The sequence below is a fragment of the Neospora caninum genome, chromosome VIIb, assembly GCF_000208865.1.
Source record: "Neospora caninum Liverpool complete genome, chromosome VIIb".
NCBI lineage: Eukaryota > Apicomplexa > Conoidasida > Eucoccidiorida > Sarcocystidae > Neospora > Neospora caninum.
Window position 1 is genome coordinate 3,616,738 of NC_018394.1, and position 27,350 is coordinate 3,644,087.

Here is a 27,350-nt window from a genome sequence, read left to right on the forward strand (position 1 = left end):
TCACTGGGCTCCACAGTCTGGCGAGAAGGATGTCGCCACGACTTCTGCCATGCTCGGGACGTGGCCATCGTCAGAAGAGTCGCTGTCGCTGTCGAAACCCGTAGCCCCATATCCAGGGGACACCGGCCATGGATCGTGTTCGGCTCGGCGCCAAGTGCGTGGTTCTCGACGGGCAAAGAAGGCGGTTGGACAGGCTGCCTCACTCTCAAGTCCAGCTTTATCTCGCTGTACCCCTCCCATGTCGTTCCTCTCATGCTTCGCCGTGCTTGCCTTCTCACCTGAACCGTCCCAGTGCACGTGGGAGGAATTCGCGCCCCTCCCAGAAGGGGTTCGCACGGAGGATTCGCCGGAGGCCAGAAGTGCTCGAGGTGTGCAGGGCGACGCCGTCCCAGCACTCGTGCTTCGTCGTGTGTCTGCCTCTTCTCGTGTCGCTCCATGCTTGCTTTCCTTTCCACGTCCGGTGCCCCTCTCCTCCACCTGCTGTCCCCGAGGCTCACGCGTAGCCCCCTCTTCCTCTGTGTGGCGCACGGCCTCTTCGGCCTCCTCCAGGCCTCGCCCGCTGCTCCGTTGCTCGCCTTCGTCAGGCTCCTCACCGGCCATCCAGCGCCGAAATTGATCGCGGTGTCGCCCCCAGAGGACAGCCGAGCCCACGGCGCTTGTGGCCATGGCCAGCATGATCCCGCCCATAATGGTGTGCCCCGAGGCGAGCGTCGCGAGGCCTATGCCGACTTTGACGCTCGCCCATATGCCTGATACTTCAGGCCCGCCGACCTCGGCGAGATCTGCAAGCTCGCGCCGCACTGCCTGAAAGTCTCGGGCCCTTACCGCCCTCCTGAAGCCGCGGAAGTGCCGTCGCGCTCGAGTGCTCTTGTCTTTTAGGGAATCTCTGAGACGCTCGCGGAGCTCGGCAATTGCGCCCCGAGACAATCCGCTTTCAGGCGAGGAAGCAGCCGCCGTCCACCTCGCCACACTGCCTCCGGTGGCCACGCGTTCTTGAGAAGCGCCGCGAAACTCAAGCAGGCGGCTGGTGAGAACTGGCGAAGCGAGCGCGGCTTCGAGAACCGCATCCATCTGCGCTTCATCCGCAAAAAAGTCCCAGTCGTCATCTTCCCCATCTTCGTCAGCTTCGGCAACAGGTGACCTCGTCCCATCCAGGGTGGTCGACGCCGTCTGAGGAGATAACGAGGCGAACGTCACCAAGGTCGGTGTCGGCACTGGGCCCATCACGTCCTTGGTACTCATCGACAGACGAGAGATATATCCCTTCGCGCCGCAGTCCGTGCCTGCCTGGCCGCCTTCTTTTTTGGGGGGACAACTAGAAGAATCACAACGCCCCTGGTGTAGTTGCTGAGTCCTCGCGGTTTCTCGATCTTCTGAACTTGTCTCGAGGAGAGAGGGCGTGCAGCCTTCTTCGCCCACCCTCTGGGAATCGCGAGCGGACGGCTGTGAAGCGTCTTGGTCTCCCAATTTGGAACCATTTTCAGCGTATCTACAAGTCGACCGAGACCGTGCCTTGTCATCAGACACCGTTCGGAACAGCGTGCCCCAGGGTAGCCACGACTTTGGCATTCGTGCGCAGTCTCTGCTTTCTACTTTGTCGCGGTGATCCTCATCCTCCTCCTTCACAGCCCCCCCGTCCTCATCTGTAGCTGTACGAGGCGAGTCGCGTGACTGTAACGGGGGTTCCCCATGGCAGGAGTCTGAACTTCCTGACTCCTGTTGTCTTACTGTCCCTTCTAGAGGAGTCGTGCTCGAGGCTGCAACACAGGTTGCACTACGCGCAACGCCCGAACCTTCATTCTGCGAGACATCGTTTCTTCCCTCGCCGCACGGTACGTCAGCACCACGTGCAAATAGCCCCGTGGTCCCCACCAGTGCGGACCACCAATTCGGCAGTCCTGGCGACGTCGCGGTTCGCTGAGCTTTCTCGTCGGAATCTGCTGCCTTCCCCTGCAAAAGAGGCGTTTCACCGTCCTGCCGTTCCGTCGCGTCTGAGTCGCATCTAGGCTTCTCCCTCTCGGCGCCGTCTCTATGCTCGCCTTTATTCTCATTCGAGATGCACACCGCCTCGGCTGCAACGAGAGCAGCGGCGACTTCGTCCCAGAGTGAGCGGCTGGAACGCAGTCGAGTTGTCTCCCTGCAGGAACCATCCGTGTTCCCCTCGGTGGCCGGTGCCCCTTGAGCAACGTTCTCCTGCTCAAGCAAGGTCTGTTCACACTCTCGGAAACAACGGGGTTCTTGGCGCTTCCCCTGCTCTCCCTGGTAGCTGAGTAAGACACTGGAATGTCGACGGCAGTTTTCCGTGAGTACTCGCATGAGTCCCTCCTCAGTTGGGGTGTTTGCACAGGCCTGGAAAGAGGCAAAAGAAGGTTCGAGTTGTGGCATGTAACTCGGTGACGCCTCCTCGTCCGCTACGCTCGGAGGGTGACTGCTTTCACAGCCGCCTTCTTTCCACGCGTCTTCGCACGAACGTTCACTTTCCGTCCAGATGACGGAAGACAGAATCCGCGAAATGATGTGCCGCCTCGTTCGTTCCGCGCTTCTGTTCGACTGTCTCTCCTCCGTTGCACAAGCACCTGTCCTCCGGAACTGCTGTTCACTGCCATCTCCCCCTGAATCAGACGGCTCTGTGTCAGAGGATCCTCGTCTCTCTGTCGGGCAGCCAGCACCGGAGACAAAACTTGGAGTCTCCGCTCTCGAACCACTGTCACGCATAACTGCATCCAGAGTCTCGCAAATCCCCTCTGTCTCCTCTACCGCGTAAGTCGTCCCGGTTGTCTGTTGAGTCACTCCGAGGGTATCTAACTGAGGGGGAAACGGAGACGTCCCTCCCTCCGCGGCGTTATTATCGAAGCAGGTAACGCCTTCTGGAGCGAAATAAGGCCTATAGTATGACGCATCCTGGGGCACAGCAGGTGAAGCCGCACGAACCACGGTCCGAACGCCAGTGGCGGAGGCCCTGGAAGAGCAAGCAGGTTGGGTGAGGAGCATCAGAGGTGCCTTGGCACTGAAGCACGGGACACCTTCCTTCCCTGCATTATCTCTGCCAGCCGCGGCTTCGTCTCCGCCCACAGACGGGGATATGGCGTTTCTGGAGACGGACAACTTCTTTGAGGGGACACGCGGAAACGAGCACGGTGAAGCCCCCGCCATAGGCGACAGCGGATGGTCTGTTGAGGGAGACGGCTCGGTGGACTCTCCCCCTGAGTCTCCTTGCTGTTTCATCCCAATCCCCGTGCAACTCGGGCAATCCGTAAGCCTAAGTGAGCAAGTTGCACGCGCATTACCGAAGTTCTCGTCCCGAGGAAGTCCCTGACCTGGACCAAGTGAGGGGGAGACAATGCAGGATGGAGTTTCGCCATCCTCTCTGCCTGGTGTCTCAAGGCCACCTCCCTGTGCCATACCGCAGAGCCGAGATGTGCCGCTCCAACGTGGAGAGCAGCCATCGTGTCCAGCTCTTGGTGAACTAACGATGTGTGCTGCGTCTCGTGAAGACGCACGCACAGAGAGTGCTGAGGACAAACAGACGGAGGAAAAAATCGGGCGCGACGCTGGGGGTAGCTGATTTGTCGACTCGCACAGGCTTTCCACGGGCTCCGTGGAAACAGACCGCGCACCACGAGAGCTCTCCTCCAACGTGCCTGTGCCGACTTTGCCGTGCCCCCGCCGACGCCGCTGAGACGCGAAAATCATTGTTCCGCTTGTGTAAGGAAGTCAATGTTCGGCAACGCAGAAGGCATAGGGATAGCCTTGACGTTCTACCTAAAAGGCTGCACTAGCCGCCGGAGGGAAGGGTCCGCTGAACTTCTTCGGACACGTGGAATAAGCTGCTTACGAAATCGCAAAGAACAGTATTCTCATCGACGGCTCCGCTGGTCGGCCAGAGTATGCCTGCCCACCAAACGGCTTTATTGCTGCACGTAGGTAGAAAAATCGAAGCAGCCTCCTCCCGCCCCCACTGCAGCTTCTGGAAAGGCTCCTCCGCTCTTCGGGTATATATATCTGGTGAACCCTAGTAGATGACAAAGACCTCGCTCAAACCGAAACGGATTCAGTGTAGTCGCACCATCGAGACCAGTGAGGTGACGTAAGGGATAGCGACGGTGGAAAAAATTCAAAATAATCAACGAAACAGCGGCAACTCCGCTAGGACTTGGCTTCAAACTGTAGTTTGTGACAAAAAACGGGTCAAAAGACGAGCTAGGAGCCTCGTTGTTGTGCGTCCCTACGGCAACCAGGTCACACGACACCGTAACCTAGTCAAAAAGCTCACAACAGGAGAGCCAATGGGCAGGAAGAAGGGATACAGATGGAAAGGCACTAAAGCACGTACGTCTTTTCGCACTCGTTTTTCGAGACGAATAAAAAGGACCCACAAAAAAGACGGAAAAGGCGATGGTCGCGAGGAAACCGCCGAAGCAGGACCCGATACAGCCACGGAACCGGGGTAAGTCTACGCGTGTTTGTGGCTCGTCACGGCCGTCGTCTGTGGTTCTTATTTGGGAAAAATGAAAAGTCGAGAAGCTTCCCGACACGGCGGGCCACACAAACGCGAAGGCAAGAGCAACCGACGCGCAAACACGTCTCCTGGCGCCAAGCTGTTTATAAAGATGAAATCGAAAACAGCGCGTGAAGTGAGCTGGGCATTGCAGGGAGTTGGGCAATTGACAGCACCATATTCTGCACGCGGCGATGAAAGAGGACGCAAGAAGGGCGCGTGGACTGAAGAATGCCCGGCATTTCAACACCAAACTTCAGTTTGACCGTTTCGTTGCCGTTAGAGTTGTCAGCGCGCTCTCCCGTGGCTCGTCCGGCGCGTCTTCCGGTTCTGGGTCGTCTCGCAGCAAGAGAGTGAGACTCGGAAAGGACGAGGCGCGTTTACACTTCCAGGGGACCAGGTTCTCAGAGCGAATGCAGCAAGAAAGCTAAAACTCTTCAACACTCGTGCTGCACGGCGCTAGTGAAATGAGTCCCCTGTTGCCGAGGTTGGGCGGACACGAAGGTCACCAACCTAGCAGCAATCTCTGTCGTCGCCGGCCTTCCACAAACTGACAACGACGGCAGCAACAAGCAAAGTCGGTGAAGCAGGCTTTCAGGCACAAAGGTGCGGGCAGTACGTACGAAGGAATCCCACGGGAAAAACAAAGAAAATCACGACGGCAAACGGGCTTTCTTCCTCGTGAGAGAAAAACACCGCGAAGCTGGCACAACAGACGAGCCGTGCTCGCTTCGGCACACGGCTTCTCACTCGAGCGCTCGGGCGATTTTAGCTCGTCCGTCGCAATGCCGAAACAAGCAAAAGTCGGCAGCCGCCGTACAGTAAGCTATTCCGCGGAAAGGGTGCGGCTAGAATGGAAGCAGTGAGAAGGCACACTCCATCCTCAAAATGTCGTTTCCAGTAATCTAGACAGAGACAGGCGCGGAAGGATACGGAGGAGAGGTGGACCGCGTAAGCACGCGACCGGAGAGTCACGGGGCCTCACTGCATCCAACTGAAGTCTCTCGGTTGTTTGAAGGCTGCGGACTGCGTAAACCGAGAAATGAGAGGGCGGGCTCTTCTAGCTACACGAAGCATAGAGCGACGCGGGACTACCTAAAAAGTCAAGGACGTTTCACAGCAGCCGAAACTTATGCGGGAACCGTGCGCCAGCCGAGTCGCGCACGAGACGTTGGCGACCCGGTAAATGCGATACACGGGGGCCAGGATCTCTACGGCTGCGCCACAGGAACTCTTTGGGATGTGCAAGTGAATTTGATGAGTCAGTTGTCCCAGTGTAAGCCACGCGCGGGTGATGTTTGTCACGCAATCCTCGAGGAGGGATGCTTTTTCTGGGGGAACCGCCGCAGCTAGCAGAACAGGGTACTTCTGGGCAACGGGCATGCGTGTGGCGCTGGTTCCAGGACCGTAAAGAAAATACCAAATGCACCCGCCTCGGTGATACTTCGTGTAGGAAAGGCGACGTCTGATATCCTGTCTGGTGGCCCCCTGTCACCCGTGCCAATAAGCGCAGCTGGTTTTCCGGCAGATTTGCTGTTGAGTTGGACAATGCGGATTGAAGCGTGCCCGATCACCCAACATGAGCCAGTAAGTCGATCGCCCGTGTGTCTCCCGCTCTATACTCTCGTTCTATATTCCCGTGCTGTATACCCCATAACCTTTAGAACCCCTGAACCGGTACGCGAACCGATGCGTGAACAGGTACATGCGTACCGGTCCCACGCACAAAAAACGCCTCCTGAAGCTAGGTATGCAGAGTTCTCAGCTGCGCACCTTGTCCAGCTACGAATATAAGCACATATTTACATACGTTTATTTCCTAAATCCATGCAAACTTCGTGCGCCTGCGCCGACGGAGAATTCCCAGATTCGGGGGCAAGCGACTTGCGGTCGTGAGGGCGCAGAGTGACCGGCAGGAGACAACTCGTGGGCAATTCGTTTCTCCGGTTTTGAGAGACGGGAAGTAGCAAATACGAGATTTACATCCTAATGTCGACCAGCGGCAGATGAAATTCGTTTCTGACTGTATGGAGCGTCGCAATTTTTGTTGCAGTTGGGAGCAGAGGCCCAGGAGGAAATTTCCTTTTGCTTCCGCACTCCGGAGACAAGAAAAGTCGCTGCCATGTCCCTCGTTGTTCAGTCGCGGGGTCACGGTGCGGTCGAGAACGCCACGCCTCAACACCGGTTCCGCCTCAAACCGTCACACTCTTTTTTCTGAGAGTTTTTTTTCACGGCGGTACATTCCCGAGATTTTTAACGGAAAGAATACGTGGCCTCCGGTCTTGTCCCGCCGTATAAACACGCATTCGAACGCGCTGCTTTCGTTCTAGTCTCGGTACCGCATTCTTCCGTGACGCGCAGTCGACGAGTGGTTTGGACGCTGCTTCCAACCGCTTTTTTATTTTTCCAGACCCCCTCTCTTTCCGTATCTTTTTTCAGTCCCGGCTTGTTTACCGACTTTCGCGGGCGCTGTAGGAGCATCTCCCTCGGTCGCAGGGACGGATCGTGCGCTTCGTAGAGACACCAAAACACCTCGGGTTTTAAGATTTGCCCGAGAAACTGCTGCAAAATGCCAGGTTCCTGTTTCACAGAAGACGTCGTTCTCCTTGACGGCGGTCTCGGCACTCATTTGCGGGCCTTGGGAGCGGAGTTCAATGGTGATCCGCTGTGGGCAAGCAAAGCAGTTCTGGTGGTACGTTCCATACTGCAGCCGAGCGCTTTGTCTCGATCTCTGCGTATCAGCGAGCTTTTTAGGTTGCTAGACGCAGGACGTTGACGACTTTGAAGTCCCCGTCACGTGGTTTATGCGTGTACCAGCGAATGTATGCTTGTACGCAGGTAGATATACGGCTGCCTGTGGGTACAGCGAAATATCAATCCATATAGGCGTAGATGGACGACGAATATGCGTGTAGACATATTTTGCATCTGTACACTAGGAAAAAGTGTCTCCGTGATCATTAAACACATACGTCCTGGCATACTACCCTTGAGCGATGTGAGACCAGGGGAGAGAATCGCGCCGCGGCAAGTCGCACGCTGTATGTACAGGGGCTTCACATATTCGCTTGCATTGCATCATAGAGCGATCCGCGATTTACGTGCCTATTTAAAGGGCCACATGCCTCAGAGAGTCCGCATAAATATGACCTGCAAGAGAGTGGTGTGAATAAACGTTTTCGCCCTAGATGATGCATGCAGGACACGTGCTGCCTCGGCCGTCTGTGGCTCGCATCTTTTTTGCCTCGTTTCGACGGGACTGCTGTACAGTTTTGTGCCTTTCCGCGTCTTGTGGACCGCGTGGTTTCAAAACCTCGTAGCCTGAGCTTGTCGCATGTGTTCACTTGGATGCAGGCCCCGGACCTCGTGCGACGTGCACATTATGACTTCTACCATGCGGGCGCCGACGTCGCCATAACGGCTACCTACCAGGTGAGAATATCAGATAAAAGGCGGGTGTCGGCGCGGATGGCGCTCTGTCACCAGGGGAAATCGGACCGTTTCCCGCCCGCTCTTGAACCTCGGTTGTAGTGGCAGGTAGCAAGCGCCTCGCAACACTGCTGCGGGGGCCCAACACGGTACGCCACATCACGCAGGAACGATCTAGCTGAGACCACTGGTACAATGGGAATAGCGTACAGAGTGCGGCACGTCGCGGGCCAGGACAACGCACACGTTTTCAGCTTTTTGTCGAACGGCTTGGGGGCTTCATCGCTTCATTTGTAGCGGGTGAGGCTGGGTCAAACGTTCGTTCCTTCTCTCTCGCCTCTTCGTGTTACACGACGCCCGAAGGAAAGCGTGGGTAGACCATGGGGCACCAGCCGTTGCGTCGACCGTGCAAGGGTCCGCTGTCGGAGATCGCGAGTTTGCCCCCACCAAACCGTCTTCTTTCTTGTTGCCGTATCTCCCACAAGGCGTCCCTCACGGGGTTTGCAAAGATCGGTCTCTCTCCCAGCAACGCACACGAAGCTGTCGCTCTCGCGATCAACCTCGCCGCCGAGGCCCGACAGCTGGATGAAGACGGCGATGCGCCGGCGTGCAGTTCCGCAGGGGACGAGCGGGAGAACGAAGGTCCTGAGGCGCGAACTCCCGAGGCTCCAAGCACTGCGGGGAAGGGCGGATTCCAGGAAGTCCATGCTAGGGACGCCGACCGGCCGAGACGACGGCGGAACGTGAGTGGAGCGGATACTTCCTACTTCATATCGGGTCCGGCTGCGGAGACCCGCAACTGTGGAGTTCGAGAAAAAAGGTTTGACTAGCTGCACGCCTGGTGGGAACGGGGCGGCTGCCGCGCAAGGATCCCGGCGGATAGAGGACTGCACGTCCTCGGGGCGGGGGGGGGGGGGTGCTGAAGCCTGTGAAACGTAGCGCGTGGCCCCCTCAGAATTCGAGAAGAGCCTACGGACGTCAGAGCCGAATCAGTGACTAGATACGCACCGAGTCTTTCGATGTGGAAAGCGCCTCCACGGTGTGTTTACACCCATTAACGTGGACTCACGAGCGTAGACACTTTTCCGCAAGAAGGCAGGCACGTGCATTCGATTTGGCAAACACAACTCCACCCGCTTGGCTTGGTCCCTTCTCGCGCCCTTCGCCAGGTTCTCGGGCCTTCCTCTTCGCTCGGCGAAGAGTCGGCCGGCGGCGAATCGAGGGAGGACAGCGAGGCCGGAGCGCGGGCCCGAAGGATCGCACGGGGGTCTGGTACGAACTGTGTGTAGGGTTCTCGGCTGTTTTCCGTGCCGAAGCGCGAGATTTACGCCCCGCGTAGGAGAAAGCGTAGTTTAGGGCTCTCGATTCAGTTGCTCCTCGAATTCAGCCTCCGTTTCTCTCTCGGTGCGTCTCTGTCTTTCGCAGCGCAAGATCTTTGTGAGCAATGGCTCCTATGGCTCAGCTCTGGGCGGGGGCGCTGAATATCGGGGCAACTACGGTGTCTCAGAGGAGGTGTTCCACGACTACCATCGCTGGAGGTCAGTGCGCACGCTTTGCGCAAATTCGGACTTCAACTGGCAACCTCCAGCCTTTCCTTTTCTCTTCTCTCATGCAACCCCTCCCCCCCACATCCTTGCATAGTTGTGTGTGTACTGACAGAGAATGTCCACATGCGGTTCGCTGTCCATGTATATACATATATATATATATATATATATATATATGTTTCTATCTGATGATGCCTTTGTTTTTTCCGTGATATTTTATGCCATGCCTGTATATGCGCAAAAACGTGGGGATATGCACACATACCAAAACAGGCAGTGCCGTTCTGCGTATCAGATGTGTACAGATTCATCTGCACATGTCTCCGGGCTGCCTTCCTTGCGACACTTTTAGGTTGCAAGCGGCGCTCGAACTGGAGCATCTCGTGGACGGCGTGGTATTTGAAACTCTGCCTGAGAGCGCAGAAGCAAAGGTGCGTCTCTGGCGTCCATAGGCAGTTCGTTTAGGGCGACGGCAAAACGTTCGGCAGACGCTCATCTGTTGCATGTGTGGAATCCTGTCCCGTTATACTATACATATATATATATATATATATCACGTGGCTTCTCTCTGGGAAGTGCGGTGTCACGAGGGAGACTTTCGGACACGTCCCGCGTGGCCTTCCGTGTGGTCGAGGTACATATCCCGAGCCCCGCCACATGTGCGGGCATAGGGTGATGCGAAGCGGACCCTGAGGTTCATGTCTTTGACCACTGTTATAGGGATGTGAGCTCCAGGCAGCTCTGTCGACGCAGTCTCAAGCTGTCACGCCGCGTGGGTTCTCGATGCGACTGTCCTGATGCGCCGCTGGAGGGAAGTTGGGGGGAACACAGGCTTGCTACAGCTGAATAGAAGTTTCTGGTCTTCGCAATGTTCTCAGGCGATTGTCTCCCTCCTGCGAGAGTTCCCGTCCCTCCGCGGCAAAACTTGGATTTCCTTCACCTGCAAGTAAGTCGATGCATATCACCTTCCGTCCGGCGCGCATCCGGGTCGAAGAAGTAATCCCCTCCTGTGCAACTTGAGGCCGTGTGCCGTGCGAGTGCCTGCTTGATTTCTCCAGCTCTCGCTGGGCTGATCCCTGGGCGGGTGCCGGCGCTCTCTCCCGTTGGTTTTGGAAGCTGTCCACCGTCCATTCAGACACCGCGCCGGCGTTCAGTCTCCATCGTCCTTCAAAGAGGTGCCCGCTTTTCAACCTTTCTCCCCTCTTCCCACTGGGTCTCCTTTTTTTCTCTGCAGGTCGCCAACGCAATTGGCTAACGGCGAGGATTTCCGATCCGCCGTGGCCGATGTCCTAAAAGTAGGTTCAGAAAGCACTGGCGCGATTTTCTTCGTTGCGTCTCGTTCACTCAATTCGCTTCCGCAGTTGCATTTGCGTCACGTTGTTGGGACCTTCGTTGGCCGTAGAGAGACACACACACGCTTATTTGGTCGCGACTCCGATGTCCTAAGAAATACATTCAGACTGTGCTCGTGTCGCTCTCGTGGAATGTTCGTCGGTGGCGTCCAGCTGATCCGAAAGAGGAACGCTTGAACCAGCCTGCCCCGAGAGAGAGAGAGAGAGAGACAGCGAATGCACAGATCCGGTTGAGAAAGGGGATCTAAGAGGCGACACGAATTGACGGCAGTCCCTTCTGTTTCACCCTTTTACCCACAAGCAGTCCATCCGCTTTACACGATGCTGTAGATCTTAGCATTGCAGGCCTCCACATTTCTGATTTCCTGACACAGACTTGGAGCCCACACCGTTCGCGTGTGAAATCGAAATAGGCGCTGCGGTCGTGTCTGTGCTGAGGGCCTTCAGTCGCATTTGCCGAATCTCGCATTCCGTTGTATCCCCATCTACACTAGAGCGGGGACGTGCAAGATATTCACACTTTCCTCCGTGGTACCACGAATGTTGACGGCTGTGCATGCGGCGCCTCCCCCTGTGCCTGTACTGCTGTCTCGGTCTCAGCTGGATGGGCGGGACTGTTATATCTCGGGCATTGGCGTGAACTGCTTGCCGGTCTCGACGACGGTGCCGCTGCTGTGTTCGCCGCCTCTCCGCGACTCCCTCGCCGTGTCTCTGGAAAAAAGCCGGGATCCGTGGAACCTCCACGTCGTGTGTTACCCTAACAACGAGGGTGCCCGGAACGCTGCGGCAACTTCAGCGAAACCCGAGTCGCCGGAAGTCTGCCAAGAGTTGGTCCACGGTGCTGCCCCACGCGAGTGCGACCTCGTGGATCGGACGACCGCCAGCGCGCCGACAAAAATGACTTACCTTGCTGAATCTGCCCCCGATGGCCAGTGCGGTCACGCGACGTTGCCGGCAAATCCCAGTTCACGAGATTTCAGCCTGAAGCACCCACTCGCATCTCAGGTGTCGGCGTGGCTGAAGGGCGGAGTTTCTGCTGTCGGCGGCTGCTGCGGTACCAGTCCGGAGGACGTGAAAGAGATCGGCGCCGTTCTCGAGAACCTGCGCGTTCGATAGACCGCTTGCTGGATGAGTTGCAGCATGCAGGGGCAACTGCAACGTACGCAGTCCAGCGCAAGTGTACCACGACAGCGTAGCTGTATGTAATTGTATGTACCTGTATATATACGACCGAATGTGGCATACACATGTGCATACAGGACCCTGTGTGGACGGTGCGAAGTGCCGCTGTTTTTTTCGTTTAGCTGTGCGCGAAGCACATGTCGCGTGATTGTGTGACGCAATGCCAGTCAGGGCTGTAGCATAATACAGTATACGTCTGAATTACATTCGTTTATACAGACAACAAATGCTGCCAGATTTCTTCCGGCGAACGGGAAAGCCACGCCGCAGCGTATATATTTGCACGTGTGTGCAAATGAAGTCGTGTTTTTTTATAGGTTGTACATGTGTGCAAATAGGGTCGTTTTTTTATAGTTTCCATAAAGGTGCAAATACCTGTGTTTCTTAAAAGCAACCATAGAAGTCGCTCCTGTCACGACGATGCGAACTATGTGTTATCCATGGGGGCGCGTGGAGCAGATGCGCACGGTGGCCTGGACGCAGACCCCCGCAACGAGTGAAGGAAAGGGTATCATCTTGAACATGGGGATCTGTCTATATGTAGGTAAGGCGGCAAGCTGCGAAACAATTCTCCTTGGTTCGCGCAGAGCGTTTCGCCGTATTTTTTGTCAGCTCGCAAGCTTCGAGCCCTCCAATTTTACTCTTCTACCGGGACAATAGGTACGCGGTCTCGTGCACGTGTGGTTCGACAGCATCAATGTAGGGGCGCGAGAAGGCCAAGTACCTGTTTGAGGGAATGCGTTGTAACATGCTTGTCCTCTGGGAATTTTTTCTAATGCCTGTGACGTGTGTTCATCACTCACCTTTCAAGAGACGCTCGATTTTGCATCGAAACCAATTAACGGTGTCTAGTCGGAATTGACGCTTCTGAATAACTTTGGTTGGAAAAGCTAATTCTTCCACTGCAATTCTGAGAGAGCTTCGAGAACAGCTCTTTGTAGACAGGCGAAAACGCACTTGGCACTGCGGTAGAGTGAAGGCACAGCAGGCGTCAGAGCAGGAGCGCCCCCACCTTTCACCGACGCCGTGTTGCTCGAGCTCTGTAAGAAGTTTCTGTAGTCTGCAAGAAGTTTCTGTACAGGGCTGCAAGAAGTTTCTGTAGTCTGCAAGAAGTTTCTGTAGTCAAGCATCGAAACTGGCCCTTCGACGCCCGCTTTCGGGAAGGTAACGCCGCAGGAGTATCCCAAAGCGAGAAGCATTCTGAACTGACAAAAGCCAGGAGACTGGCTCCACGAGTAGAAGCGAAGAAAGCGTTTCTGTCTCCTATCGACGGAGCAGAAGTGCAATATATTTGTGTCTGTGTTTTGGAGCAGGGAACACACAGCTTGGTGTGCGTGTCTCCATAGCAGTGCCTCCCCGTGTCTACACGAAAGAGTTGCGGTGCCTCCCAAAGATCGTTATTTCTGGAGTCGCCCGTAGCTCACGGGCGTGCAGTATACCTCTCCGGTCCAGAGACGATCCGTGCTCCAGCGCTGAGTGATGTTGGCATGTATCGTGTTTCGCCGTTCCCCTTTTGGGGAACGCGCTCTCCCGCAGCTGTTTGCCACAAACGAAAGCAACGAGCGAACCAAACGTAAAGATTTGCAGCGTTCCGCCTTCAGCCAAGACGCGAGACTCGCGTCGGAACAGTCCGCATTGACAGGAACTCATGCTAAGGAAAAAAGGCATTTTGAGGTGCACTCTTCCACGAGAAAAGGATCCTCCTCCCACGGGCGTCTCCCAGGCGCCCAAAAAGAGGGGTTTACCTGTTCGACGCCCCCCCCCCCCCCCATGCGCTCGGTTGTGTGTTTTTACTGGAGGTTGTCTCCACCTGCACTGGCCGCTCAAGTGGAACACGCTGCGGTCATCCCCAAGCAGATTGTATGCCTGTGCTCACCTATCCGCTTTGTGCCATGTGGCGACTGCCTGATCGGAAGGCGCCTGTGAGGTTACGTGGACAGTCCGAGGGTCCAACGGCCCCCGCATACCGTAGGCGGATCGCGCTCCACGGACGAAGACCGACGTCTTCTCAGGCGCTTTCCCGCAATACCCGCCACAGATAGCAAATTCCTTCTCAGGGACGTGCGCGGTCCTATCGACGCACCCCCGTATCCGTACGCATGGATGCGTATGTATATGTTTAGCGACACGTACGTGTCATCATAGGCGCAAAACCAGTGTGTGCTTTACACACAGACACCACGCCTCCGTACACGCTATAGCTCTGTTCCCAAGCGCGCGACCCCTGGGTAGAACAGACGCAGCGCCACGAGAAGCTGTTTCGGCCCTCACAGATTCTTAAACAGTTGATCGACGCAACTCCACACCTGCTCGACGGATTGCGCCGCATCGATCGCCTTGACTTTGTTTTGTTTTTCGAAATACTGAATAATGGGCAGAGTCTCCTCCTTGTACGTTCTGAATCTCTTCTTGATGGCTGCCGCGTTATCATCTGCACGGCCGCTGTGCTTTCCACGCTCCAACAAGCGCTCCTCCATAGTTTCCTCCGAACAGTCCAGAAACAAGCAGAAAGCGATCTCGACGCCACTGTTGTTGTCGGCAGCGCACGCGCCATTCTCTTGCGTGGCGGTTTGGCCTCCCTCGGCCGCCTGTTCTTCGGCCTTGAGCTGCTCCATCACCTGCTTGCACTGAAGAGCAAGTTCTGGGTCGGAGGCGCTGATCTGTTCCAACTTTTTCAGCAGATTCTCGCGCTTGGTGAAGGACATCCAGCCTTCGAGATTGTCCTGGTTGCGCGGAAACCCATCGATCAGGAAGATTCGCGACCAGCCGCGCGCCAGCATCTTCTTCAGAAGCAACGTGAGCGTGATCTCCACGGGGACAATGCGGCCTGCAAACTCCAGTTGCCACAGCCAACGAAACCTTTCTGCGCCCGAAGCGGGGCCGTTCCCTCGCTGTCCGACCTTGTCCCCGCACTTTTTAGAAAAACACCGACCGATCAACACAGGGTCACGCCTCCCTGCTTGAGTCTGCGCGCGGCAGATCGGATACACTCGAGAGATAGCCTTCTTCAGAAAGAAGGAACGGCGCTACGTCGCGACACGGGAAACGCTGACTGCGTCCATGTGGGGTGGAGAACACGCCGCGAGATCAGGATCCGAAAGAGAGAATCCTCCACACGCTGCTGATGTCAACCTACGGCCCTGAAAACGCGACCCCCTCCAGAGGGAGAGAAATACAGTGGAATGTAGGTACAGTTCCTGCCTTGAATGCATTTGAGCGTAGATGACAGACGCTTCGCGCAACCGGGAAGGCAGCGACAGAGCCTCTCGCCGCAGGCAGAGATCTGACTCTGGTGCATGGCCAGCCCCCTAAGCAGAGTGTATATTGCGTCCAAAAAGACTTTGCGGACAGAGCGTTTCTTGCATTTGTTTTAAACGTTCCACGTTTTTTCTACGGTTCGTCTCTCAGCCTGGAAATTCGTTGACACATTCGGATGTTTCTTATTCGTTTTTTCGCAGGGAACACCCCTTTCACTCAGGAGCCGTACCTTCGCGGATGCATTCCTGAATCAATTCGCCATCCTTGCTGTTGGGTCTTTGGCGCTCCTCGCGCAGGCAGTCGCCTATGCAGCAAGACACAACGAAGCACAGCAATGCCGAGATGACAACTTCAGTTTTCTCTTTTTCTAACCCGCAGCGACACAAGACCACCTGGTTCAATGCACGTGGCGGAGCTTTTCTTCTCTTCACAGTGCAAGTCAACTGAGGAAGGCCCTAGAGTTGTGAAACGTCTCTCTCTCTCGACGAGGCACAGTCCCGAGTGGTCGTGTGGATAAGCGGACGGACCAGCAGAAATGTGGAACACCTCGTGGTGCTTCGTTAGCAGTTCGCATTGAGTCCCTTTCCCTGCTCCGGGGCCGCCCAATACAAAAACCTGCAAACCGGAAAGGCAGACAAGGAAACGACGACAACGTGTTCGACATTGAACAGACAGAGCACGGATCCGCCCGCTCGCACCGGGCTCCAACCCCGAACCTTCTCCGAAGGAAGAGTGGCAACGATTCAGGCGCGCCGTGGACACGCTGTGCTCTCTACAAACTGGATCAGGTAGGCGTTTCAGTCGGAAAAACACATCAGGATACTGTATGTTGCGAACTTCCGCTAAACAGGCGCAGTCGTCAATTCAAGATTCCCCGGAACTACAGGGACACGTAGTGAGCCTCCACCTAAAGTGATGACGCTTTGGATCGATTGTCTGTTTTCTCAATTTCTCGCTATTCGTTTCGTCTCCTTTGTAACCGGGAATTGGCCGGAGTCGCTCTCCCTCGGAGGCGTTGTCTCGTTAGAGCCCGAGATATGAATAGACTTGGATGGCTCACTGAAGAACCCTTCCCGAGATTCCTCTTCGTCGCACGGGATAGAACAGATCGCATCCCCCAAGCGTGCGATTGCTCTCGATACCTCGCTTCGAAATGTGTCACGTTTGTAGTTTCGAGACTTTCCGTGGCAGAATCTGGTGCAGGGCCCCACTCCGGGGCTGACCCCCAGCCCTTCCCCTCGGCTACGGCAGTTGAATAAACTCACGATCTTCGGCTTCTTCCCGCAGGGGGTATCGGCGCTTGCGACAGTGTTTGCTGCCGCCATCGTGCCCGCTTCTCCACAAAGCGTAGATCGGCGAGAGTGCGTTTGCAAGAGCGTGCAGAACCGGTGACCCAACGGAGCAGACGAGGACGGCCCAGGCGTAAATCCCCGGTCAACGTGTGGCGTGGCCGGCCGGCGAGCTCTCCGTGTTTCCAGCGCGCGACCCTCGTGGGTTTCACGCGGCGAGAGTCCAGACGTGGACGATACGGCCGAGCACAGTACAGCTAGAACGGTGGGGACCGAGTTCGATTCAGAGGAACACGGACAGGGCCAGAAAAATCGGGTCTCCGGTGACTTGCTGCGTGACGAACGCGTATGTAAGAAACACGGGACTCTAGGTTGTGGCGGCAATGCCCGTTTTCGACAGTCGCACCTTAGGCCGGCGAGAGAGGGTGGAATGCGAAGATTTGTCCTAGTTGCTCGAAAGGGACCCGATTCTGAAGGCTGCCGCGGCCTTACGGCAGGGGGAAACGAAAACGGGATGAATCTCGGCGCCTCCGAACTTGGGAAGGAATATCGTGAAGCAGAGATGAACGGAAGTTTCGATAGAAATGATGAAAGGCTGTGCTTAGGTGTCTCTCGAAAGGCAGGACGGATCAGAGAAACCTGCGATCGTTTGTGGAACTGCAGAGCTGGGCAGAAGGCCGCGCTCCGGTGTACGTACAGCCCATGCACGGTGTTGGGGACGAGGGATCCTAGAAACGACAAAACGTGCACAAGAGCAACGGGCAAACGCCAAGGTGCTTTGAAAACAGACGACACGCTTCGACATGTGAGTGACGAGGAACTCCTTCCTGGGCCTTGGAAACTTCCCATGGGCAGTGGCAGGATCATGAAACGGCATCACCGGACTACAGGAGCTGATCGTTTTGTGGCGAACCAGATCCTGATTTATCGTGGAACGTTCGTCTGAATGTGTTCCGTCCCGTTTCGACCCCCAAAGGGCAAAACCATGACACTGGAGGAGACATTCAAGTTCTAGGTCACGTCGGATGTGGGCGCCTGAGGAGGATTCTCTATCGAGACTTCGCCACTAGGGAATCTGCACCAGTCGCGTCCACGTCGTTTACGGAATGTGCATGAAATGCAGTGCAGCAACACAGTTCCAACAGTAATCCTTCAGGCCCCAGCCACAGAGGGAACAGCGGACAAGACCACGCGAACGGGGCTCGGCTGCATGCAAGCTGATAAGGGTTAGGGTGCTGGGGCTGGTCGCGAGTGCAGCCTGCGTGTAAAAAAGGTACGCCGACGGCTTAAAACCGGGGCACGAAGGGCGCTGAGAAAAAAGAGCCGGCGCATAGCCACGTAGGTACTTGAGAGCGTGTGCGCGGTGCGAAGAGTCGCAGACTGCTCGGACAGATGCACACTGCGCATTTGGAGACAGCACACGCGACGTGCATCTAAGCGGTCTTTCAGGCTTTCCAGAAAACAACACAGACCCAGACGCCCGTCCACTTTCTCTCAGGAGAGACATCCTTGGGAAAAGGTGAACTTTTCAAAGACACTTCTTAGGCAAAACCAGCAAACCCGTCACGGGTCCGTTTGAGTCGTGTGGCGGAGCGAGCGTCAAGTTGTCACGAAGAGAGGGCGGCTGAGGCGAAAAAACGCGTCTCCAGCACTACTGAACGTCACTTTTTCAGGATACTCGACCCCGCATTTCTCTTTTCCGTCGATGTCTGCCTGTTTTTGCGCTCTTGCGGCGCATGGGACGACTACGTTGATCAGGATGCGGGGCTTCACTAGAGCGTCAGGGGGGACCGTCCTTTCTTCCGTATTTGAATCCTTTCGGGGCAGCTTGGCAGAGAACTGCGCGAAGCCGTCATTGCGCCTGCTGTCCCCTTGTTCTGCATCGTTGTTCCCCGCTGCGAGAGTCGTCTCGTCCCTGGGGAACACAGGGATATCCATTCCAGGACCGGGAAGACCCCTCTCCTTAGCCCTCGGGCCACGAGCCGCCGTTCCACGAGAGAATCACTACACGGTAATTCACGCAGGTGCTTCGAAGGCGACCGGAAGGCACTTCCCCGCCACTCTGTCGCCGTCCAGGTGTGCGAATGAACAGGGAGGGTTAGCGAGAAAAGGCGCCCGTCCAAATGCCCTCGAGCCGGCCCAGGTTTTCCGCCACGGACTCTGTGGAAAACCCTCTCCGCCGCGAACTCGTGAACGGAGTGTGCAGTGCACTCCTGCACGGGCGATCCGTCGACGCTCCTTTTCGACAGCCGCGGCCACGACGCGGCCGCGAGTGGGCGCAAGCGGCAGCAGTTCGATCCTCACTCCCAAGCTCGTCCTGCGCCGAGACGAAACGGTCAAACGACGCTTTCCGCCCAGCCTCGTGGAAGGTGTGCAGAAGGGATGCTTCTCTTGCAGGGCGTCAAGAGATGGGCAAGGCCGAGAGGAGCGGTCTCTCGTCACTATGTGGAATCGTGTGTCCCTGATCGTGTTGTCCCGCTCCAAGCAACTGCTTCTGCTGGAGATTCCCTCCGTTTCGCCTTTCGTGGCCCCGACGGCTGCAGCCGCGGACGCGCTTCTTCAGGCTACGCGACGTGCCCCGAAAACCGCGTCTCAGGCGATCCCCATCCCCCAGCGCAGCCTCTCGGTATTTTCCGTCTGGTCGCGTGCTGGCTTCTCCTGAGGCTTCCACTGAAGTTTTAACACTCGACACCCTGAGCGCCTCAGGCTCTTCCTCGTTTCGTCTGTGGGTTAAAACGTTTCAGGCGAATACGCGGTGCTTCCCGCTCACCCGATCCCCGCCTCGATCCCGCGGCCGCCGTACGCCAGCAGTTCCAGGGGACAAACGGACAGAGGCTTCCACACGTCAGACGCACCTGGAGAGATTCAGACTCCCGAAGCTCTGGAGAAAATCCGGGCGGCTGCTGCCGTTGCAGCGAATGCTCTGAAACTCGGCCTCGACGCCGCCCGCGAGGGTAAGGGCTCTCAGGAGAGACTGATCGTATCCCAAGCAAACGCATTCCCGACGCGAGAAGGGCCATCGGGAATGCGCCGCCGTCCCCGGTGCCGCACACAAACCGTCGTGACGCAGTGCAGAGCCGATCGAAGCAGCCAAAACGGGAACAGCGCTCGAAAACGTTCTGAGCAAAGATTCTGCCGTGCATATCTGCCGAACAGGCAAGAAAACGTTTTCGCGGAAAGCTGGCTTCTCGCTCGCGTGGACAGCAGAGAGAAGGAAAGCGAAACTTTGCACACTTTTTCTAGGCAGAGAGAGGCCCGTACAGCGGCGCACCAGGCGCGTCACGTTTTGTGTCGCACAGCGACAGACGATCTCGGTCTCTTCGACTGCAGTGATCTGGATTGAACGCCTTGGCAGCACGCATATACAGATATATATATATATATATATATATATTTATATATATTTATATATATATATATATATCAACATAGATTGGAGTGCATATGCACCCGCAACGAGATCCACGTATAGCGAGAGGGCGCGCATTCGAGCGGTGGCCTGGATGTTCCTGTGCCGCGTGTGAATGGCGTGATGTCTTGAAGAGACACTGTGCCCTAGGCGTCAAAAATGGGGTGGAAAGGATGCCGTCAAATGGATGTCATCAACGGGGGGTTTTGGGCCCCGTGTTCGGCCACTCTGCTCGGGTTCCTTTCCTGACGAGAGTCGAGGCAGTGAAGACTCGGCGCAAACTGTTCACACGGCTGAACGTAACGCTGGTAGCAATTGAGGCTAGGAAAAACGCGCAGGGGAACTGAGTTCCGTGGCAGCCTCGACCGTCGCTGGAGCACCCAGGAAAGGCGCGCACACGCTCTCTGTGCTTCGACACCGTCTTTGAGCGCGTGCAGGCGTAACGACCGAGGACCTCGACAAGATCGTGCACGAGTACATCGTCAGTGTTGGGGCGTATCCTGCAGCGGTGAACTTCCACAACTTCCCCAAAGCAGTCTGCGCGTCCGTTAACGAGGGTGAGCGCCGGTGCTTCTGCTCTCTCCTGTCGCTTCTCTCCGTGAATCCCACGCCCCATCGCCTCGAAACGCCCGTGGCTAGTTCTCGAGCGTCGCCGGGTGTCAGCTTGCCTGTGCGTGTCTCGCTGCCCGCCTTTTGTCGGTTTTCGTGTAAGAGTGTCGCAAGGCATTTACTTGCATTTAAACGGTTCGAGGAACCGTGCTGGTCCTGTCCCGGGAAGGGGAAAGTGGGCGTCCAGTGATCTCTCGTCGGAGCACCCCCGCGGTTTTGAACGTCACACGTCCAGGCTGCGTTTACCCGGACAGCGTACTCCCTACTCAAGGTTGCGACATACGCGAACTGTGTGCTGCATAGTAAAAGCCTTCGCAGGTGGTTAGACAGCGGCAAGAGACCACAGCGGCGTGTGTGCCGAGAAGACAACGGTTGCACATGTGGGTGTGCTGGTGCGTTTCCGTTCCGCAGCCGTTTGCCACGGGATTCCCGACCTTCGTCCTCTCCAAGATGGAGACATCGTCACTTTGGACTGCACTGCCTATGTCGACGGCTTCTTTGGTACGTGCCAGGAGAGGGCGGTTTCGTGGTTGACATGCCTTCGATTGGCGATTCGGCTCTTTGCGACGCCCTCTCGCGTCAAGTGGAAACAACGCAGTTTCTTGTGTGTCCTAGAGGCCACACGAAACCTGAATCCAGCTTTGGTGGCGCTCCTTTCGCAGGGCGCGCGCGGCACGCCGTTCCGGGCCGCAGAGGCTCACTCCCTTGAACCAGGCGCCTTCCGAGGACTGCTCGGCCCCCGGGCACAAGCGCTTTCGAGCCTCAAGCGGAGACTGTCTCTCAAACGGGCGAGGACTGAAACAGGAAGAGAAGGCGCGTGCGTGGCCGGTTTGTTGAGGGAATCCGGCAACCCTCGGAGGTCCCCTGGGGCCTCGATGCACGTTCCGTGAGGAATTCTCGAAAATGCGCACGCGTGTTCCCGGCTTTTCGTCCCTCTTCTGCAGGAGACTGCGCAGGCACTGCGATGGTCGGGAATGTTAGTGAGGCTCACCGTAATCTCGTCGAAACGTCCAAGGTAAGGTCGCCACCGGTATCTTCTGGTGTCCGTTTCGACGGCTCTCTTTCTCGTGTTCCACGTGACGGGGTACATCCGTAAGAGGGCACATAGCTCCAGATGTGTTGCTGTCCAAGGTTCCACAACGCCGTCACTTGGCGAAGCCTGGAGGTCCGCTCGTGACACCGAAGCGCCGCGCGTATGCCACGAGACGCTTCCCTCATTTCCTCTCGAGAGCGCCCCGGGGGCCTCCGCCTCTGGAGTGTCGCGGTATGGCCTCAGCATGTCGCCTCGGGCGCACTTTGCGCGTCCTGCACTTGGCAAAAATGCAGGTTGTCTTCCACAGCTGCCGTGTACACCCGTTTCTTCGCTCCGTTGTTCCCCTCTCTGCCGCTCGCCCGCGGGCCTTTCCTTCGACGCCGCGAACGACTCGAGCGACATAGGCAGTGAATTTGAAAACGAATTTCTCCGTTTCCTCAGGAGTGTTTGGACGCGGCGGTGAAGCTTCTCCACCCCGGCTTGCCGATCAGGGAGGTCGGTCGATGCGTCGCGTAAGCAGAGAGAGGACGTCCAAGAGTGCTCTCGCGGATGATCGACGAGTAAAGGGGGGAACGATGAATCGCTCTAGCATCGCCGGCCAAGGCCGAGGTGCGCGGGGTTTGAGTCAGCTGAGAGTCCCCAGAAACCCCGAAGGGCGCTACGGAGACAGGAGCGTTTCTTCCTTTCGGTTGCGGGTTGTAAAGCCAAGCACTGCAGCTGTCCCTATGGGAATGAGTAGATCAGAGCAGTCGTGCAGTTCGTCGACGGGGAAGTTATTGGTAGAGCGTTATTGTGGCTAAAAAGAGAAATGGTGTAATGGAGAAGTGTTTTTATGGCGCGTCGCTTCGTGCCAGAATCTGCTTCCGTACGTTTTTGAAAACTCTGTTTCAGAATCCCCAGGCCTTTGCTTCTTTCGGGCTGCAGAGTTCGTCGCGGGGCACAGGGAACCTGTCCCGTTAGATCCAGATTCTGATTTCAAAACCTCAGCACAATACCCAGCTCTTTGTGGGAAAACCAAAGCCAAGGTCTGGTTTTAGGAGCAAACAAATGCGCGTCTACGCAGGCTACGTGACGGCTCTCCTGGGCCTTTGCAGTCCCGGGCCCTCCCTTATTCTCAGACCGCGTCCCGTCTTGTGGATTTCACACGGCGTCATACTGTGGTGTTTCTTCCCTGCCATGTGCTTTGGGTGTATCTGCAGAGAGCTTGCGCAAAAAAGGGGATTTTCAGTAGTTCGCGAGTTCTGCGGTCACTTCATCGGGCGCAAAATGCACCTACCGCCGTTGATTTCTCACGTCTACCGTAGGTCTTTTCTCGCTCCGCTGAGGACCAAATGGTCATAGATGCGGTCCTGGGTACTTGCCTGCGAAACCGCTCAGAGTCTCTGGAGCCGTGACATGATGTTCGGCGGCCAGAGGGTTTAGAGGGTGTGTAGGGCCCTTCCAAGTACCCTTCGGACTGCTGTCCGGATAGGCGGTTGGAGCCTTTAGGTTGGAAAGGGAGGCGTTCGTTTCCTCTTCGGCCTGTGTCGGGACTGGGGCCGTCGAGAAGAGTCGAGAGGCAGTCACTTGCTCATTCTGGGACGTCGTTGACCGTTGGCAATTTAGAGGTAGTGTGCGTTCTGGAATGTGTTTCCAGCAAACGATACACAGGGCGTTTTCCGCGTTGGTCAGACCTTCACCATCGGTAAGGGGTGCCAGCGAGGCGCGCAGCGATTTTAGAAAGGCTAGAAAGGCTTGTGGCTGTCAAAAACAACGCAATAGCAAAAGAAACCCCCTGACACCCTCTCTCCAGTTTTCTGCTCGGGTTCGGAAAACTGGGCAGCTTCCAGGCGCGGGCCCATCCTTTCGTGGGTCCCTACGTAAAGCTACAGATGTTCCTTCGGGCGCCCCAGGGCCACAGTCTGTCTCGCGCGGCGGGGGCTGCAACCTGTCTCTTCCCTGGGGCTCTGCCGCTGTCGCCATGCCTCCATTCAGCCGGGCGTCATTCTCCCTCGCACCAGTCTTGGTGTTGGTCTTTGCAGAGCCAATTCTCTGCGAAGGCGCTCCAGACCTCTTCACCTGGAAGGACGGGTGGACCATCGTGACCCAAGACGGCGGCCGAGCAGCACAGTTTGTAAGGAATGGAGAAAACGCCGTCTAAGTCTGACAACTGCTCGTTCAGATCGTCCCGTCCTGCGTCTTCGTGCCGCGAGAGAATCACTGCTTGAGCAGTCCTGCTTCGCCTAGACGTCTCCCTTATGCCATCGGCGGACGCGCATACGAATGCGGTTCCCCACACAAAAAGTGGGGACATTTTCAGGCGTGGACGACCTCTTCATGTTCAAACGAAGCGGCTTCGAACTCAGCGTGTCGTGGCGCGAGGAGGCTCACCCTCGGTCGAATCCCACCGCGTGGATCTGCGCCGTGCGTTGTGTCGTGGTAATAGCAATATACAGGGTCTAGCTATGATCTTACGTTCTTAGTTACGCTGCACGGAGGATGCGGTAACTTCTTCTGCGTGATGTGGCGAGAGTGTCGGTGAATGAATTATCAGACACATTGACGATATTCTGGTCGTCGGTCCCCGTCCCCCCTGTCGTGTTTTTGCCTCTCAGGAACACACGATCCTAATGACGCCGGAGGGCGCGGAGCTTCTCACCCAGGCGACTATTTGATTTGCTGTGTTCTCATCACCCTAAGCAGAGTCTTTTATCTGCTTGTGGGGCGTCTGGCGGGAAGTCCACACCGTGCAAGCGCGTTTTCTTCTGGAGGCGCACTGCGCTGCGTACGTCATCCGGTTCCAGCATTTTAAGGCAGCAGAGGTTGACTGCTCTTCGGGGAGGCTTTCAAACGTCTCCACGCGTCTCATGCTTCCGTGCTCCCCGGCCGCTACGCCCTTTTCCAGCAACGTTTTATAAACGCTACAAGAACGGAGATGTTGTAATTCTCATGCAAGACGTCGCATACGGTTCTCTGTGCATGGCTTGGCTGTCCACACATCGTGCAAATAGACCACAGAGGGGGGGGCAAAACTCGAAGGAAGAAGAATAGCTCCGATGCCGAAGCAGTCTCGACTTGCCTCTCAATCCTGCGTGGCTCACGGGTGTCTGTCTGCACAGGGCTGAAACTGCATATGGGGGTACACTGGGTTCGACATATTTTCCGTACCCCCGTCGCCTTTTCGGGTTCTGTTCCTCAGTGCTAGAGGACGCACCTGAGGCGCCATTCCGCAGGGTCTGTGCGTACCCCTTCGAGAGGATGACGGCTGCGTCGTTCGTGGCTGTTCTCTTCGGGCTCCATGGGCAACTGGCCGGCTGTCAGCCATGACTGGGTCCTCTTTGTATATGCCTGTTCTTCTATCTTCACAGGTCATATACAGTTACATATTTTATTTTCTGCTCTTGACTCATGCGACTCGCCCGCACAGATTCGATTATCTGCCTTTTACTGACAGTTGCGCGGCCGGGGGATCCAGATTCCTACCTGGCACTCCCCCGTGTGAGATGGATCAGAGAGACTCCGCAGCATCTAGGGCACACCGCAGAAGTCCAGGTCTCAATAGCGCGTCACTTTTTCTTGAAGGCAAAACCTTCTAACGCGACCAAGCTGGACGGGTATCAAACGCCCTCTGCTGCCGAAGGATAGTCGAATCCTCACTGTGAGAAGTGCTCGCCGCTGCCTCCTCTCAGACTCCATAGTGGGAACCCAACACTGCGGCAAACGCCGTGAAAGTGACAGGCGCATAGCAGTGTATAGAAATGGAAACACAAGGACATATCCACGTACACAAGTCATGTCTGTGTGCCCACGTTGTTCATGAACTTCAGAATATGCAGTCGTATACGCAAAATACATGTATAATATATATATATATATATATATATATATGGATCGTTTATGGCGGCCTACGGACACGCCCCCGAAAACCACCTTGCGGTGCGGGACCTGCCGAAGATGGTCCGAGTACTCCCGATCGGCGGATACCTTCCCCAAGGGCTGTGACCCCCACCAACGCTGCTCCGACGAAAACGCAGCATATCAGCATTGCGTGGAGGCGAAAGGCAGATGGCGCTTGTAAGCCGTGAGGAGTTTTGAGCCAGATGCTCCGGGCTTGACACAGACGGAGCAGGTGTCTGCTCGTACGTCGCCTGATGAATGGAGGCAGACTAGGAACGCCTGAGCACAGTTCATGCAAGGGGTGTACAAAGCTGTTGTCCTCGCAGTATGCACCCGTACTGCGGTGGACCTACGCATACCCGGAAGTGGCGGCCGTTGAACCCCATTCCAGCTTAACGTAGACACGCCCAGAAAGCGATATCTCGATTGCACCTTTTAGTGGCAAAGGAGAACCTGCTGTCGAGGACACGGATCGTGTCGCTATTCGTTTCTAAGTATCCCGCAGCAAACCATGCACTCTGAACTCAACAGCAGCGAGCGAGATTTTATGAGGACGTTGAGAGATACCCGAAGAGAAGAAACTCAAGCGCGGAGTGTGAGAAGCTTTGATGACGACAGAGACCTCTAGCTAGCCCCTTGAAAGGCAGCACAAAAGAAGAACCTATTAGACTGCCTGAACACGCCTACTGCAGAGGTTCACGATTCACGATATGCCTCGGGATGGTGTCGCGGCCGCATTCAGTAATGTCAACACCCCGCCGATAATACTGACTCGCTCCCAAACAGAGAGCGATGATGCGAGTTTGGGGAGCCCTCAGGGAACTACAAACTACAAAGTGCACGGGAAGTCAGCGCAACAAGGAGCAGACGATGGAGGCAGTCAATCGTCCAAATGGTCACGGGGGTACAGAACGCCTTCCGATGAAAAAAACGCAGGTGAAAAGCGCAGCACACGGGCGGTTGGTCATGTGATAATCTCAGTAACTGATACCAGATCGAGAGAGAAATATCAAAAAAAAGGGAGGCCAAGAATCCAGGTAGGCAGACAAATGACAGCGTAGACGGCGAAAGCAAAATTAACACTTTTGACCCGGGCGGCAACAACAAATGTTGGCACTTCCAGCAACCAATTTTTTTCTCCTATGTTGGGGAATCAAGGCAGACTGACTGGCAAGTGCTTCAGTCCACACTCAGCTATACCTCGGGAAGACCAACAAGCTGCAGTGAGCTACAGAGTGAACGAGACGCAGGTGCAATGGAGAACTCGTTGATCTCGGGCATCTACGTGTCCGGCATGAATCGCCACCGTACTCCTTCAGAATTAAGGCCAAACAGTGTGTATCGTGAAACGGGTGCTTGGGATCAATCATCTCGAGATCAAAGCCCTTTCCCTGGAGATATCGTTCTTCCAGAAGAATACGGCCTGCGTGTATTTGTTGCCGGGGCGAAGCGCCAACCTCGCGCCGTGTGCGTTTGCACGTTACTCTTCACCATACGCGGCGGATGGTGCAAGTGTGTGTCCCTGTTCGTGTCTCCCCGAACGGAAGCCGATGGAAAAATGTAGCCGCTCCCCTTCAGATGTTCTCCAGACTTCACGCGAATGCGGGTTTTTGTGTCACGCTGGTACCTCAAAAGAGTCTCGAGGGCGATGAAACTATCCTCAGTCCTTATTGCAGTGTACTTAAGTTGTTGAAACGTTGACACCGGCTTCGTCTGCGTATATGTGGCGATTTGTTTAGGTGTGTCACCAGCGCTCGCAGAGACTGCGAACTAACGCTCTCCAAGGACTCCAAGTTCTACTGCATGCACGTGTGTATCTCGGCTTGTCCCGGAGTTCCGCAGGAGACATCCAGGAGTCTCAAGCGTTT

General features: G+C 56.1%; 4 protein-coding genes across 4 annotated transcripts; 2 read left to right on the forward strand and 2 right to left on the reverse strand.

The window, feature by feature from the left end:
• NCLIV_028490 (conserved hypothetical protein) lies at positions 1–3,693 on the reverse strand (the record flags this gene model as incomplete). The annotated part of the gene is made up of 1 exon (XM_003883043.1): positions 1–3,693. The coding sequence occupies one exon, from the start codon at positions 3,691–3,693 to the stop codon at positions 1–3; it is 3,693 nt and encodes a 1,230-aa protein (XP_003883092.1).
• Positions 3,694–7,067: 3,374 nt separating this feature from the next.
• Positions 7,068–11,942, forward strand: NCLIV_028500 (GJ17676, related; the record flags this gene model as incomplete). Its single annotated transcript, XM_003883044.1, has 8 exons — positions 7,068–7,190; positions 7,853–7,930; positions 8,413–8,670; positions 9,353–9,465; positions 9,827–9,905; positions 10,353–10,420; positions 10,709–10,769; positions 11,427–11,942. The coding sequence occupies 8 exons, from the start codon at positions 7,068–7,070 to the stop codon at positions 11,940–11,942; spliced, it is 1,296 nt and encodes a 431-aa protein (XP_003883093.1).
• Positions 11,943–14,275: 2,333 nt separating this feature from the next.
• Positions 14,276–16,591, reverse strand: NCLIV_028510 (Uridylate kinase Ura6, related; the record flags this gene model as incomplete). Its single annotated transcript, XM_003883045.1, has 4 exons — positions 14,276–14,835; positions 15,496–15,570; positions 15,794–15,881; positions 16,532–16,591. 4 exons carry the CDS (start codon positions 16,589–16,591, stop codon positions 14,276–14,278), a joined length of 783 nt encoding a protein of 260 aa, XP_003883094.1.
• A 2,048-nt stretch (positions 16,592–18,639) lies between these two features.
• On the forward strand, positions 18,640–24,260 carry NCLIV_028520 (putative methionine aminopeptidase; the record flags this gene model as incomplete). The annotated part of the gene is made up of 10 exons (XM_003883046.1): positions 18,640–18,652; positions 19,300–19,509; positions 20,402–20,521; positions 20,985–21,074; positions 21,518–21,588; positions 22,048–22,118; positions 22,806–22,906; positions 23,243–23,290; positions 23,628–23,719; positions 24,201–24,260. 10 exons carry the CDS (start codon positions 18,640–18,642, stop codon positions 24,258–24,260), a joined length of 876 nt encoding a protein of 291 aa, XP_003883095.1.
• Positions 24,261–27,350: the final 3,090 nt, after the last annotated feature.